Raw genomic sequence first — 13,857 nt, 5'->3', positions numbered from 1 at the left:
GTAGCCACATCCTGCTTGGTCTAAATTTATATGTTCTGATCTGAAGGTTTCTTACCAACAGGTCTGTTTGCATCACAGTAAAGCAGAAGAGCTGCCTGCGGAGTCGACAGATGCTGAATAGAGAATCAAACATGCAAGCTGTGTTTGTACTGTTCGTGATGCTATTAGGAGTCTCTTATGGTGAGCTGTGTTTATTTATTCAAAGCATGCAGCTGCTGTGGTATTAAGTACAGCCACTGAAAGATTTTGATGTCGTCTTTAGTGTTGCAGTAAGTTCTGCAGCTTACAGGTTGGTGGCATTGTGTTGATGCCAGTGGGAGTATCTGATGATGAGCTGTTCAACTTTTTCATTTCATGCGGCACTTTATTGATACATACTTATCCCCAGACCTGGTGTCAAATTATCTTGGGTTTTTTTCAGATAAATGCTTAATATTTTAGATAACACATTTTTATATTACAAAGGTTATGACTGTAATTTTAACTCATCTACCTTTTGCCGAAAATGGAATCAGATCATCGCTTCACATAAAATCATCTGACCAGTGGCACCTGTTTGTACGAACTTGAATTTGAGCAGTTTTGGGTTTTTTTTGTTTTTTTTTACAATATACTAGTTTTTATAATAACAACAACAATATGAATAAAATGTAAAACAAACATTACTGATCATTTCAATTGGTAAAATTATCTCAAACTTCGGGCCTCTTTAAAGTATAAAAAGGGATCAGATACACATTTTGTCACAGCCCGAATAATTTAATGTTATTCCACAGTTAAGAGAAGGTAAAATAATTATTTTTATGCTAATAAATGTCAAATATTAGCTACAATACTCAGCAGCTTTTTGCTGATGATTATTTACCACTAGAGTGCACATTTATGAAAAAGAATACTGTGATTTAAATCCTTCAGCAGTAGTTTTGAATCTGGATTAATGTTTATAAGCATTAATTGCAAAAGCAAACAGAGATTTTGAAGGGTTTTTTTATTAAAAAACAAATTATCATTATTCAGTAAACTACATACTGAACTTAGAGGCCAGAAACACAATATCGATCCTGTTGCACTGGTATCAATACTATCGATATTTTTGACAAAAGATACTCATTTCAGTGGATCGGTGGCCTGTTAATGAAGGCACATACCTGGAAACTATATTGCTGAGGTACAGTTTTCTTAATTTATTCACTTGTAATAAATAGAAGTGCTCAAATACATAAATACAAGCCCAGGCAGAGGACCCTTTTAAAATTTATTAAAAATATTTTAATCAGTGGATGAAAGATGCAGTTGGGTGAGGATAAATTAATACATGTACTGAATAATAAGTAGAACTTTTGACCTTTCTGATAACTTTTCACTGTTAACTGTTCAACAAACACTTTGAAGAGGAGGAAAATGCAACACTGGCATGTGCAGGCCTACTTAAAAAAAAAAGAACATAATTTGAGAATAAAAGTCCTTTTTTTTAATGCTTTATATTTATTGGGTATTTTTTTCCATTTAAACATGAAGTAACAAAGGTAGGACCGAAAAAACCAAACAAACAAGGAAAAGCAAACAAAAAACAAACAAACAAACAAGAAAAAAGATTATACCATCTGGGGAGAAATTTGACATATGTTTGATTTTAAATTCAGAGTTATATACACACAAAAATATATCCTATTAATACAGGGGTTATGAAGAAATAACACGAGAGTCTAGAGCCATTTCTCTGCCAGAAAACATTTCAATTTCTTCCAATATTGTTCATATTTTTCTAAGGACAATCTTAAAGAGAAGGTTAGTCATTCCATAGTATGAATTTCGTGTATTAGTCCAAAACAGTTGGTGGTTCCTCATTCAGCCATTGGGTGTTATGGCTTTCTTGCTGTCCGCCTGTCTGTAGCAGATATCTAGCCTGTTTCTTCAGTCTGTTTGGTTTATTGCCTAAATAAAAGACACTGAAACTCCCTTCAAGCTGTGACTCAATTATAGTAGGGGGAGATTTTAGGACATTCCCAAAAGATATCTAAGTGGCCTGCCGAAGTATATCCACAGCTCCTCCAACATTTCCCTTGGTCAACATTTTCGCTATGGTGTTCTTTAATCTTAGTCTTACTTACTTAGTCTTACTGTCTTACTTTAATCTTTTTAGTTATTGGGCCACTGCTGTAGGTTTTATGTATTTTTTGACGTATTGTCCTCAATGGGTGCTCAAAAGACCTTTATTCTACTAATATTACAGAATAAACTTTGGGTGAAAGCACCCATTAAGGACAATAAGTCAAAAAATACATAAAACCTACAGTAATGGCCCAGTAACTACAATAATAATAATAAACAAGAAAACAGTTTGTATGTGTGTCTTTCTACTATGACTTCAATCCATTCCAGTGTGATGTCATCCTCGGTCTTTCCTCTATCCTCAAGCCAGAGCATAAAAAACTGTATCAGCTTAGAGTAGACAATATTCAAAATATATAGATATTTGTTGTAAAATCTTAACATATTAAATTATACTATTTTTACCTTTTTAGTCTGATTTCTTTTTCTGAACTTCACTAGAGAAGTGAAGTTCTTCTTTCCCATCCCCTGGTCTTGTCCGATCCGATTGTAATAACCCAAAATTTAAACAAATCCTAATAAAATTCTAATAAATTATGACAATCAAGTGGACCAGTTTAGCAAAAGCTGTAATGACCCACTTAAGAAAATAAATCTGTTGGGCATCTTGTTTGGCCTTCAGACAAGAATTCTGATTGCTACACTGCTGGGCAGCACAGCCAATAAATACATTTTAAAAAAGCACAGACAACTTACAGCAATAAAAATGAAGTAGGATGTTATAACAAAAAAGGCAACAGGTTTCATCAACAGAAACTGAAGCTACAGCAGCTAAATGAAATTCAAGTAATACAATACAATACAAGTTTATTTGTATAGCACATTTAAAATCAAGGGCATACCAAAGTGCTTCACAACAACACAATAAACAGCAAATGATAACAAAACCGGTAAGTCATTAAAACAGATAAAGAAACAACAGAAGCATTAAAAGATAGGAGGTCAAAACAAATAATGATACGGCGACTAGTGAGAGGTAATGTTTAGCATGTCGGAAATGCCAGTTTGAATAAATACGTTTTCACGTGAGCTTTAAAAGATTGAATGGAGTTGGAGGCACAAATGGTAACGGGAAGATTATTCCAGAGGTTTGGTACAACAGAGACAAAGGCGCGATTGCCCCTAGTCTTCAGGAGGTGCCTAGGTTGAGCCAGGCGTGGCTGACCAGATGATCGTAAGGCACGGCTAGGAACATACAAACTGAGGAGGTCAGCAAGATAGTCTGGCGCCAAGTTATTAAGGCATTTGAAAGTAAGCAGCAGAATTTTAAAATCAGTGCGAAATTTAATAGGTAGCCAATGTAAATCAGCAAGAACTGGAGTAACAGAGGCAAACTTTCTAGTTCCAGTTAGGAGATGAGCCGTGGCATTTGAACAAGCTGTAATCGTGGGAGGTAAGCGAGTTGAAGTCCAGAGTAGAGAGAATTACAATTGTCTAATCTGGAGGTCACAAAGGCATGGCTGAACTTTTCAAGATCTTTGCTCGGTATTAAACATTTGACCTTAGAGATTTGGCGCAATTGGAAAAAAACAGATTTAACTACAAAGAAAACCTGTTTATCCAGATTAAATAAACTGTCCAGGAGGACACCTAGGTTACTTACAGTATCAGCAAGAAGCCAGCAAAGGGACCAAATAGGGCAGATAACTGATCTCGGGGAGACCAGTGTTGGTCAAGTTACTTGAATGAATGAATGAATCTGAATCTTTATTTTATTTTGAACATGTTAAAAAAGTACAACAACATAGAATTCAAAGAGACAAATAAACAAAGCAAAACAAAAGGAAAACGAGCAACCACAACTACAAATAACTTTCATGTTCAAAAAGGAGCAGGAAGAAGCATAAGCTTATTTAATCCCACCCCTTTTCCACTATGTAGTAATGAATAGACTACAGAAATACCTCCTTGCAATTACATTATATGTTATGTGTATTTTTTATTTATTAATTTTATATATATATATATATATATATATATATATATATATATATATATATATATATATATATATATATATATATATATATATATATATATATATGTTTCTATCTATCCATACCCCACGTATATACACATATACACATTTTCAATAACCCCAGTAACACCTCAAAGGATACACAACCTACAGATATATATACCCATACCAACATACCGTGCACCCGCACACACATGAAAATATTGGACAAGAACACCCTATCAACTCTCTACCTCCTCCCTGTACCCTGTAAAACCATATCCTTAAACCGCTTTTTAAACTGCACCATGCTCGGACATTGCTTCATATCTTTACTTAGTCTGTTCCACAGCTTCACTCCACACACAGAGATGCAAAAACTTTTTAATGTTGTGCGGATACAAGGATGTTTTAAAATTAATTCCCCCCTCAAATTGTATCCCGATCCGTTTTAGAAAACAGTTTTAGAATATTGTCAGGAAGCAGGTTATTTATTGCTTTATACATAATTTGTGCAGTGAGAAAATGAACCAGATCTGTGAATTTTAGAATTTTTGATTTTAAGAATAGTGGATTTGTATGATCTCTGTAACCAGTTTTATGGATTATCCTTATGGCCCTTTTTTGTAATATAAAGATTGATGATAGCGAACATTGGTAAGTATTGCCCCAAACCTCTGCACAGTAATGCAAATACGGTGCAATCAGGGAACAATAGAGAATGTGGAGTGATTTGTGGTCCAGAATGTGTTTTACTTTACTCAAGATTGAAACACTTCTTGAAATTTTGTTATGTATATGATTTATATGAGACTTCCAGTTTAATTTATCATCTATAATCACACCAAGAAACTTATGTTCAAGTACTCTTTCAATTTCCACACCATCTGAATCTGTGCTTGTGCCTTTCTAAGGGAATTCCCAAATAAGATTATTTTAGTTTTACTTAGATTTAGAGATAGTTTGTTCCTGTTAAACCATTTTTTAATTTTGCACATTTCTGAAGTAACTGTATCCAGCAGTTCCTTTAGATTCCCCAGAACAAAAAAATATTTGTGTCATCTGCAAATAATACTAATTTTAATATATCAGATACCTTACAAATATCATTTATATAAATAATAAATAATTTTGGACCCAGTACAGAGCCTTGTGGAACACCACAAGCAATGTCCAAGCATGATGAGGAATGGACACCCAGCTTCACAAATTGTTTCCTATCACTTAAATAATTTCTCACCCAGTGCAGTACAACCCCCTGATCCCGTGCCGTTCTAGTTTATTAATTAATATGTCATGATTGATTGTGTCGAATGCTTTCTTGAGATCCAGAAATAGTCCAGCTGCATACTGTTTCTGATCTATAGCATTTGTAATCTCCTCAATTGATTTGATTAATGCCAGAGATGTTGATCTTTTGATCTGAATCCATATTGACTGTCAGAGAGTAATTTATATTTATCTAAGAATTTGTCTAATCGTTTATTAAACAGGTTTTCTAGGATTTTGGAGAATTGTGGTAGTAAAGAAACCGCCTGTAATTTGTGAAGTGGTGTCTATCCCCAGTTTTATACAGCGGCACAACTTTAGCTATTTTCATTTTGTTTGGAACTTTTCCAGTCTGAAATGATAAGTTGCAAATATATGTTAGAGGTCCTACAATTCCTTCAATGACCTTCTTGATGATTATCATGTCAATATCATTACAATCAGTAGATGTTTTATATTTACACATGTGTACAGTGTCAATTATTTCTTTTTCCTCCACTGCTGTGAGGAACATTGAGTTAGGGTTCCTATCAATCAGGCTTTCACTACAGTCTACTGATGGCAGTGACTCAGGAATTTGTTCTGCCAGATTTGGTCCAATATTTACAAAATAATGATTAAAGCTGTTGACCACATCAGCAGTGTTTTCCATAATATTGCCGTTGTCAATAAAATATTGAGGATAACTTTGTTGTCCAAATTATTTTTAATGATACCGTTTAAAACATCCCATATTCCCTTCATATTATGTTTATTGTTGTTCAATGTTTTACTATAATACTCCTTTCTACATACACATATAATATTGGTCAACTTATTTTTGTATTTTTATATTTATTTTCAGCATCTTTTGTTCTTTGTTTTAGGAATTCCCTATAGAGTGTATTTTTCTTTTTACATGCATTTTGTAAACCCTTAGTGATCCATGGTCTATCTGAATATTTGTGCTTTCTGTTGTATTTTATTGTTGGACAGTTTTTATCGTACAATTCCATGAATATTTTTAAAAATATGCCATATGCAATATCAATATCAGTTTCTTTGTACACATTGTCCCAGTCCTGATTTAATAGATCGTTCTTAAGTGCATTCATAGTTTCTTCTGTCCTTACTCGTCTGTATCTCAGTTGTTCTTCATGCTGATTTCTCTTATAATTAGTGTTATAAACTGCAAAAACTGGTAGGTGATCACTGATGTCATTAATTAATAATCCGCTCACGATGTTGTTTTCCATATTGTTGGTGAAAATATTGTCAAGTAAGGTGGCACAATGTGGTGTAATTCTGCTAGGCCTGGTTATTCTAGGATGTAAACTCAAACTGTACATAGTGTTTAGAAATTCGTTGGTCATTTTATGCTTTTTCGGATTCAACAGGTCAATATTAAAATCACCACAGATGAACATAACTTTTTGATTAGTTTTAGAGAATATTTCTTCTATGAAGTCAAAGTCAAAAAAAGTAATCAGTAACTAATTACTGATTACTTCCCCCTAAAAGTAATCCCGTTACTTTACTGATTACTTATTTTCAAAAGTAATTAATTACTTAGTTACTTAGTTACTTAGTTACTTTTTAAAAACACGATTTACAACCTGAATAGGTAATAAAGCGATAGAACTTTCAGCCCAATTCTACTTTTTCTGCATAATCCATCATACAAAATGTAATCAAATGGAAAAGTCTCTTTTTAAAACTTGTTTTATTAGTTTTAATCTTTTAACTTTATGCATCAAGCAAAAATTAAATTATATGCAACAGTCTCTGACTGGAAGAAATTTGTTTAACATTTAAACCTATTTTCTGCACATTCCAGCACATAAAATAAAATATTTTTTTTGTGTTTACACTCACTCTTTCAAATAGATGCAAGTAAAACACAGCAGAAAATAAATAAAGTCAAAGACTAGCGGTCATGTTGCTCTATTTTCACCTATAAAGCAGGAGTGGGTTAGGCGGAGGTTTACCGTGGTGCAGGTGTGCCGCAGCGGTCAGTGGAAGAATCCGCGAGTTTCTCTGTGAATTTCACATTATGTCGTAGCGCACTCGGTGCTTGCCTGGAAGTTTAGGGGTTTAAAAAGAAGTTTTCTTCCCATGCAGTGAACAGTGGACACTAATGTTTTTGTTACTTTTTATGGAATCAAACTCAAAGTAAGGTCAGTACTTCCACGCTTTAAACGCTGCATGCTCATACTCTCTCCCGCACTCCATATATTATCCATTGTTGATCTGCAGACAGCTGTTGTCAGGAATGTCGCACTCGCTTAAGTCACTGTCATGAGACATTCTCGCAAAAAATCACGGTTTTATTAACGCAGTAACGCAGCGTTCCTACGGGAAAGTAACAGTAATCTAATTACCGTTTTTGCAATAGTAATCCCTTACATTACTCGTTACTTGAAAAAAGTAATCAGATTACAGTAATGCGTTACAGGTACCGCGTTAATGCCCATCTCTGGGGGAGACTGCCTATCAAACATCATAATCTCAGTTTTCTTCTCATTTAAAGTGAGAGAATTGGCTGACAGCCACTCTGTGACCTCTCTCAAGCAGTCAGACAAACGATTCAATGAGGCTGACAGATCATCCTACCCGAGAGGTAGGATCTAAACCAATTAAGGGCAGAATCCTTAATACCTATAGCATGTTCTAGTCACTCTAGAAGAATACTATGGTCTACCATATCAAAAGCAGAGGACAGATCTAATAAAATTAAAAAAGCGGGGCAACCTGCATTAGTAATTAAAAGAAGATCATTATAAACCCTCAGCACTGCCGTTTCAGTGCTGTGGTGAGGTTTAAATCCAGACTGAAATTTGTCACAAATATTATTTTTGGAACGGTTGCACCACTGCATGTTTAAGTGCAGATGGCACACGGCCCACGAGTAATGACAAGTTTATCAATGATAATAAATGAGGCCCAATCCATCCTTAATAATCCGGGATGGGAGGAGATCATGAGCCGAGTTTGAACCTCTCAATTGTTCAATTGTGCTTTTAAGAATAGAAAGTGAAACCAGTTCAAACTGGTAAAGGGTTGACGGAGATCCTCTGGGAGAAAGAGAGTTCACCACAGGGAGATCTGGGAGTGAGGCTTTTAAAAGTGAAATTTTCCTCATAAAATAATTTAAGACTAGCTCACAATGAGCTGGAGAGGCCAAGTCAAACTGATCGGGGCAAGGATTGATGGCAGAATTGAATTTTTTAACAGGACATGAGGGTTGTGGCTATTAGTCTCAATAATGTTGGACACGAAAGCCGCTTTAGAGGTTTTAACAGCATCCTGGTATATAGTGCAGTTACTATGTAAAATGTCGAGGGATACCTGAAGCTTATCTTTTTTTCACCCCCTCTCCAATTGACGACAGATACATTGTAAAGCTCATATTGAGTCATTAAACCAGGGTTGGGGGAAGGATCTAAGACGCTTCATCTTTACGGGGGCCACAAGGTCCACAATGGTGGAACAAGTGGAAAGCATAGCATTTGTAAGTTCATCAGCCAAGGGGGGAGTGCAACACATGGGGTCCATAACAAGGGCAGGGAATCAGGGCAGACAGAGTTTAGAAAGGCAGCACCGAAATTAGCCACAGTCTTAGAGTTGATTACATGTATAGGGCGATATAGGGCCACAGAGATCCACAGTGTTCGTGTGGATCTCTATCTTAAGTTGGCACTAAACATGATCAGAAAGTTGTCAGAGATGCCAACATTGTCAATGTCTATAGAGCTAATATTCAGGCCATATGAGAAAATGAGGTCCAGCGTATGGCCCTTTACATGGGTCGGAGCATTCACCCATTGTGTAAGGTTAAAGGAATCGGTTAAAGCATTGGTTAAAGAACACGATCATAGTTTGAGAAAAAAGAAGCTAAAAGATCTGCAAATTCAGAAATAAAAGACTTATTGTATTTGGGTGGCTGATAGATCACAGCACAGAGAGTCATGGGGGGGGCAGCCAGTTCCAATAATTGAACCACGAAGCTAGAGAGAGTAGGAGAGGGCAGTCGCCCAAGTTTAAATTTATTTTTAAAAACTGTGGCTAGGCCTCCACCCTTCCCTGAATAATTGTATAATTTTAATTTGTGATTTTCTAGTTGTAGTTTGTAAATGTTCATCAGCATAACAAAAATAGTGCTTTTGGCTGAACCTTAACTGTGAGTCACAGACCTGTGCAATGTTCATCTGCGACAGACAGTGGGCATAAAAGAACAATTTCTTGTTGAGGTAAACATTTGCAAATTTTGCCACATCTCTGCTGGTAGGAAATGAACGATCTTTATTATTTTTTCCAGGTGTGGAAACTCACTGTGATGGCAGACAGGATGGAGCTCAGTGTTATGGACCTTTGGGAGGAACTGTGGACATCCAGCTGATAGACAGCACTTCAGAAATGCCTAGATACCAACTTTCAAAGAATACATTAAAAATACTAGATGTGAAAAATAATAAGGTTATTTCTAATACCATAGGAGAAAGATATACCCTTTTTCTCAGCAATGGAACATTTAGGGTCAATAACCTGAGCAGGAACGACAGTAGTAAATATAGCCTTCAAACATTTAATTCAGATGGAAAATCATCAGGCGAGCGGACTTTACAATTGTTTATTCAAGGTAAATGTTGGGAAATTAAGCCATTAATAGTAAAGTAATGTTTTGGTAATCGATATAATACGTATCACAAAATTTTAGATACACATGTTTGGTGCTTCCCTGTTCTTCATTAGAGACAATAAAGAATAACTAAGATACGAATAAAAAAAACTCATCTGTGTGTGTTTCTCTCAGCTCCTGTGTCCTCTGTCCTGCTGCTCTCTGAGTGTCTGTCTCAGGGAGAGATGAGGGTGTCCTGCTCCTCTGAGGGAGGGGACAGTCCTCAGTACAGCTGGACTCTGGATGGACGCACACTGACAGATGCTGAGCTCCTTTCTGTAAATAATGAGACTAACATCATCACTCTGAAACAGCACGTCTCAGGACGTCTGGTCTGCTCAGTCAGGAACAACGTCAGTGATGTCTCCAAAGAGGAGAGAATATCTACCTGTGGTGAGTGAGAACACTGATATATTTATACTATGGTAACTTTGCACATCTTTAACGAATTATGTGTTTTTGTTTTTCATAGGCTTCATTTTCATTAACTGTATTTCAGTCAATGGAACACAGATATCTTGGTGGGTGTATGAAGCTAATAACACCATGTGTACTGAACCAACAAAGACTTCTTTGTTTTTAATACTTTTTATTTTGTACTTTTCCCAAATTTATAGTACATACAAACAAAAATAAGAGAAAAGAACACAAAAGAAACAAACTAAACAGAATTAAATGCACATAATCTGTGGGGTAAAGAAAAAACAAATTATACACATATGTAAACATAACTGTTGCGACCCGAACTGGGGCGACCAAACATCTGTCCAAATACTCCTCCGATAAACTAAATTACGCCACCACAAAATACAGAAAGTCAGTAGGACACCCCCAAACTCCCATACCCATTACAAAACCCTAAACCAACAAAGACTTCTGTGGGTAAGGAGAAAGGAACTGCCATCAGTGATGAGCCTATTGTCAATCCACTGATATAATTTTCTTCTTCACTCATTCTGTCTTCATTAAAAAAAAATAATAATGTTTTTTTTTCTGATTCAACCTGCTATCTGTTTCTGTCTTATATTTTTGAAACAGGAAATTTGCCACTGATAGGTGGTGTTCTCTCAGCGCTGGTAATTTTCTTGGTTGTTGGTGTAGCAGTCATATGTGCTTGGAGGAAAAAGCAAAACAGCAAACCTACAAAAAAGGGTACACTTGATTTCATCACTTATTTTGCTCAGATTGCTTTTTTTGTTTATTGTTGTTTTTAGGATATATAGAATAGTTAAGCATTTTAAATACATTTTTGATTTCTTGTCAAGAGTTTATTGATAACTTTGTCATATATCAGTTAAATATGCAGATACTGGTATCCTGCTACATTTAAGACATAAACTGGGAAAACAGCTCTGTCTAAAGGAAACAAAATCCACAAACTATAAACTCTAAAGCTCGCAAAAGAAACCATTTTAAAAATTATATTTTGTGTGAATCATTTTATATTATTTGCTGTCTTTGTATTCTCTTAATCATTCACTTATTTTAATACTATATTTAACCCATCCCTTTTTGTTACTCTGCAGAGGAAGAAGATGACCAGGAAGTCTTTCCTGATGCCAAGTTTGTCAAAAGGCCGGCAAACCAAGCTGAGAAAAAAGTGGCGGTGGAGCACCGCCAAATCAAGTCTGCAAAGCGACCTCGGAGGCCTGAACCAACAGGAACTGATTGTGTGTATGCTAACGTCCATAAAGTCAGGTGATGAAGTGCTCAGTGATTTTGGACAGACAGCTCCACTGAAAGTAGCTGGAGTAAGGAGCTGATGTTAAGATACCTAAAGGTCCTTCATTTAATGTAAATTCCCTGCATGAAAATACAAACCATAGCTTATAAGTGTTAATGTATTGGACTATTTAACTGTCACTTTTGTATTATATCAGGTGATTAACGCAACTATTGTTACGTGACCTCTTGATTTAATTACAAACACTGAGTGTTTTCTTCATCTGTACTCTGTGGAAGCCTTTGACTAGTTCTTCACTTGGTAAAGGTTCGACCAATATGTAAATGGAAACATGATAAAGAGAAAGAACTTCAACATTTATGAAAATATGACTGTAAATAAAGCGTCTTTTGTACCACACATGTTATGTGAAAAAACTGTAGCTTTTCATATATTTTTGTTTTTGCACAGATAAACTATAACAGTGTACTTGTAGAATATTAATGGGATATGCCCCTGAGAGTGGTGGACAAGCAGAAGAAAAAGACTGTAGTGACAGATGTGGCTATGCCAAGTGATAGCAACATCTGGAAGAAGGAACACGAGAAGCTTGAGAAATACCTAGGGGTGAGAGGGGAGCTAGAGAAGATGTGGAAGTTTAGGCCAACAGTGGTCCCAGTGGTAATCAAAACACTCGGGGCTGTAACTCCCAAAATGGGCAAGTGGCTCAGAGATTCAAGGAACAACATCCGAGATCTGTGTCCAGAAGAGCACAGTCCTGGGAACAGCAAAGAGACTGCACTGGACCCTCAAGCTCCCACACCTCTGGTAGAAGACCCCAGCTGGAATAATAGAGACCACCCACAGATTGAGTGTGGAATTTATATATATACAGTGGTATAAAAAGGTGTTTGCCTCCTTACTGATTTCCTTTTTTTTCTGTACATTTATCACACTTAAATGGTTCAGATCATCAAACAAATTTAAATAAAAGACAACGATAACACAAATAAACACAAAATGGGAAGAAAAAATCCAAACCTACATAGCCCTGTGTGAAAAACTTGTGGGACAGTTAAAGACCTATTAAGATCTATTAAGATGGTGGTTTACAGCAGTTGACACATGGCAGTGGGTATTAGGGTGTGGAGTCCGCTTACCTGATATGTGTCCACTTGAACAAAAGCTTTTAGTGATATATTCACCACTAGCGGTCCTTCTCAGGTTATTGATCCTAATTATTGCATTAGTGGGACCAGAAACCTGTTTCTATGTTATAAAGTAGAACCTTATTCTTTTTTCCAGTGAGTACTTTTGATTGATCCTTTAACAGCTAGAATCTAAATATGCTATCTAAATAAAGTGCTATCCATCACTTAAATTGCTACAGATCACCCCAAAGCTTTATAGTGCATCCTGTCTGCCATCACAAAAGGTTTCCTCACCTGCAAATAGGAAAACATCACTATTTTGAGTTTTCAGTCCCAACCAGAAGGACTCTGACCACAATTTGTAAATGTTAACCAAAAACAGAAAAAAGACTTTTGGTTGCCCCCATCTGTCTTAGTCCACGCTATGCAAAGGTGCTTTATGTAAGTCTGTGCCTAAACCACATTTAGGGTTCAGCTAACAACACTAAAGAACAGCTAAATATTATAACTGGGGAAAAAAAGTCAATTAAATTAATTCAGTTTTATTTACCTGTTTAGCTTCATGTGACAGCATCATGGCCTGCTGTGTCACTACTATTAATACAACTTACACTACTAATGAAAAAGAGACACTGTAGGGTCACTGTTCCTATCTTCAATTAACAAAGGATCAGTATCATCTAACTACTGATCCCCTCACACACAAGCCTCCTCAGGGTCTTGTCCTGTCTTCTTTTAAGGCATTATGCAGTGGATCAGCCCTCTCCTGTTCGTTATGGTGGTGACTCGGAATTCTACACAGGTTTTAAACATGTATTAATGTGAAGCACTGTATTTGCTTACTTAAAACAATCTGAAGGGAGGGGGGTGAAAAAGTGACAACTGCTTTTGACATGGCCAACATTACCATGTGACCTACTTCTGTTTCTGTTCACTTAGTGCGAAACTCCCAAACACACACTCACAAACCCACACATACACACACACATGAATACAAAAATACTCCCCACTGGAAAGTAAGCATACATTTCAGCCTTGTCATCAAAAA

At 36.1% G+C, this 13,857-nt stretch overlaps 1 protein-coding gene across 1 annotated transcript; it reads left to right on the top strand.

The window, feature by feature from the left end:
• Positions 1-173: 173 nt before the first annotated feature.
• LOC120441976 (hepatocyte cell adhesion molecule-like) lies at positions 174-12,071 on the top strand. The gene is made up of 5 exons (XM_039617653.1): positions 174-180; positions 9,636-9,956; positions 10,131-10,388; positions 11,034-11,147; positions 11,522-12,071. The coding sequence occupies exons 2-5, from the start codon at positions 9,734-9,736 to the stop codon at positions 11,695-11,697; spliced, it is 771 nt and encodes a 256-aa protein (XP_039473587.1). The 5' UTR covers positions 174-180; positions 9,636-9,733; the 3' UTR covers positions 11,698-12,071.
• Positions 12,072-13,857: the final 1,786 nt, after the last annotated feature.

Source organism: Oreochromis aureus, linkage group 2 (assembly GCF_013358895.1).
Source record: "Oreochromis aureus strain Israel breed Guangdong linkage group 2, ZZ_aureus, whole genome shotgun sequence".
Classification (NCBI taxonomy): Eukaryota; Metazoa; Chordata; class Actinopteri; order Cichliformes; family Cichlidae; genus Oreochromis; species Oreochromis aureus.
The sequence above is the reverse complement of the archived record's forward strand: the minus strand, read 5'-3'. Positions and strand labels throughout refer to the sequence as shown.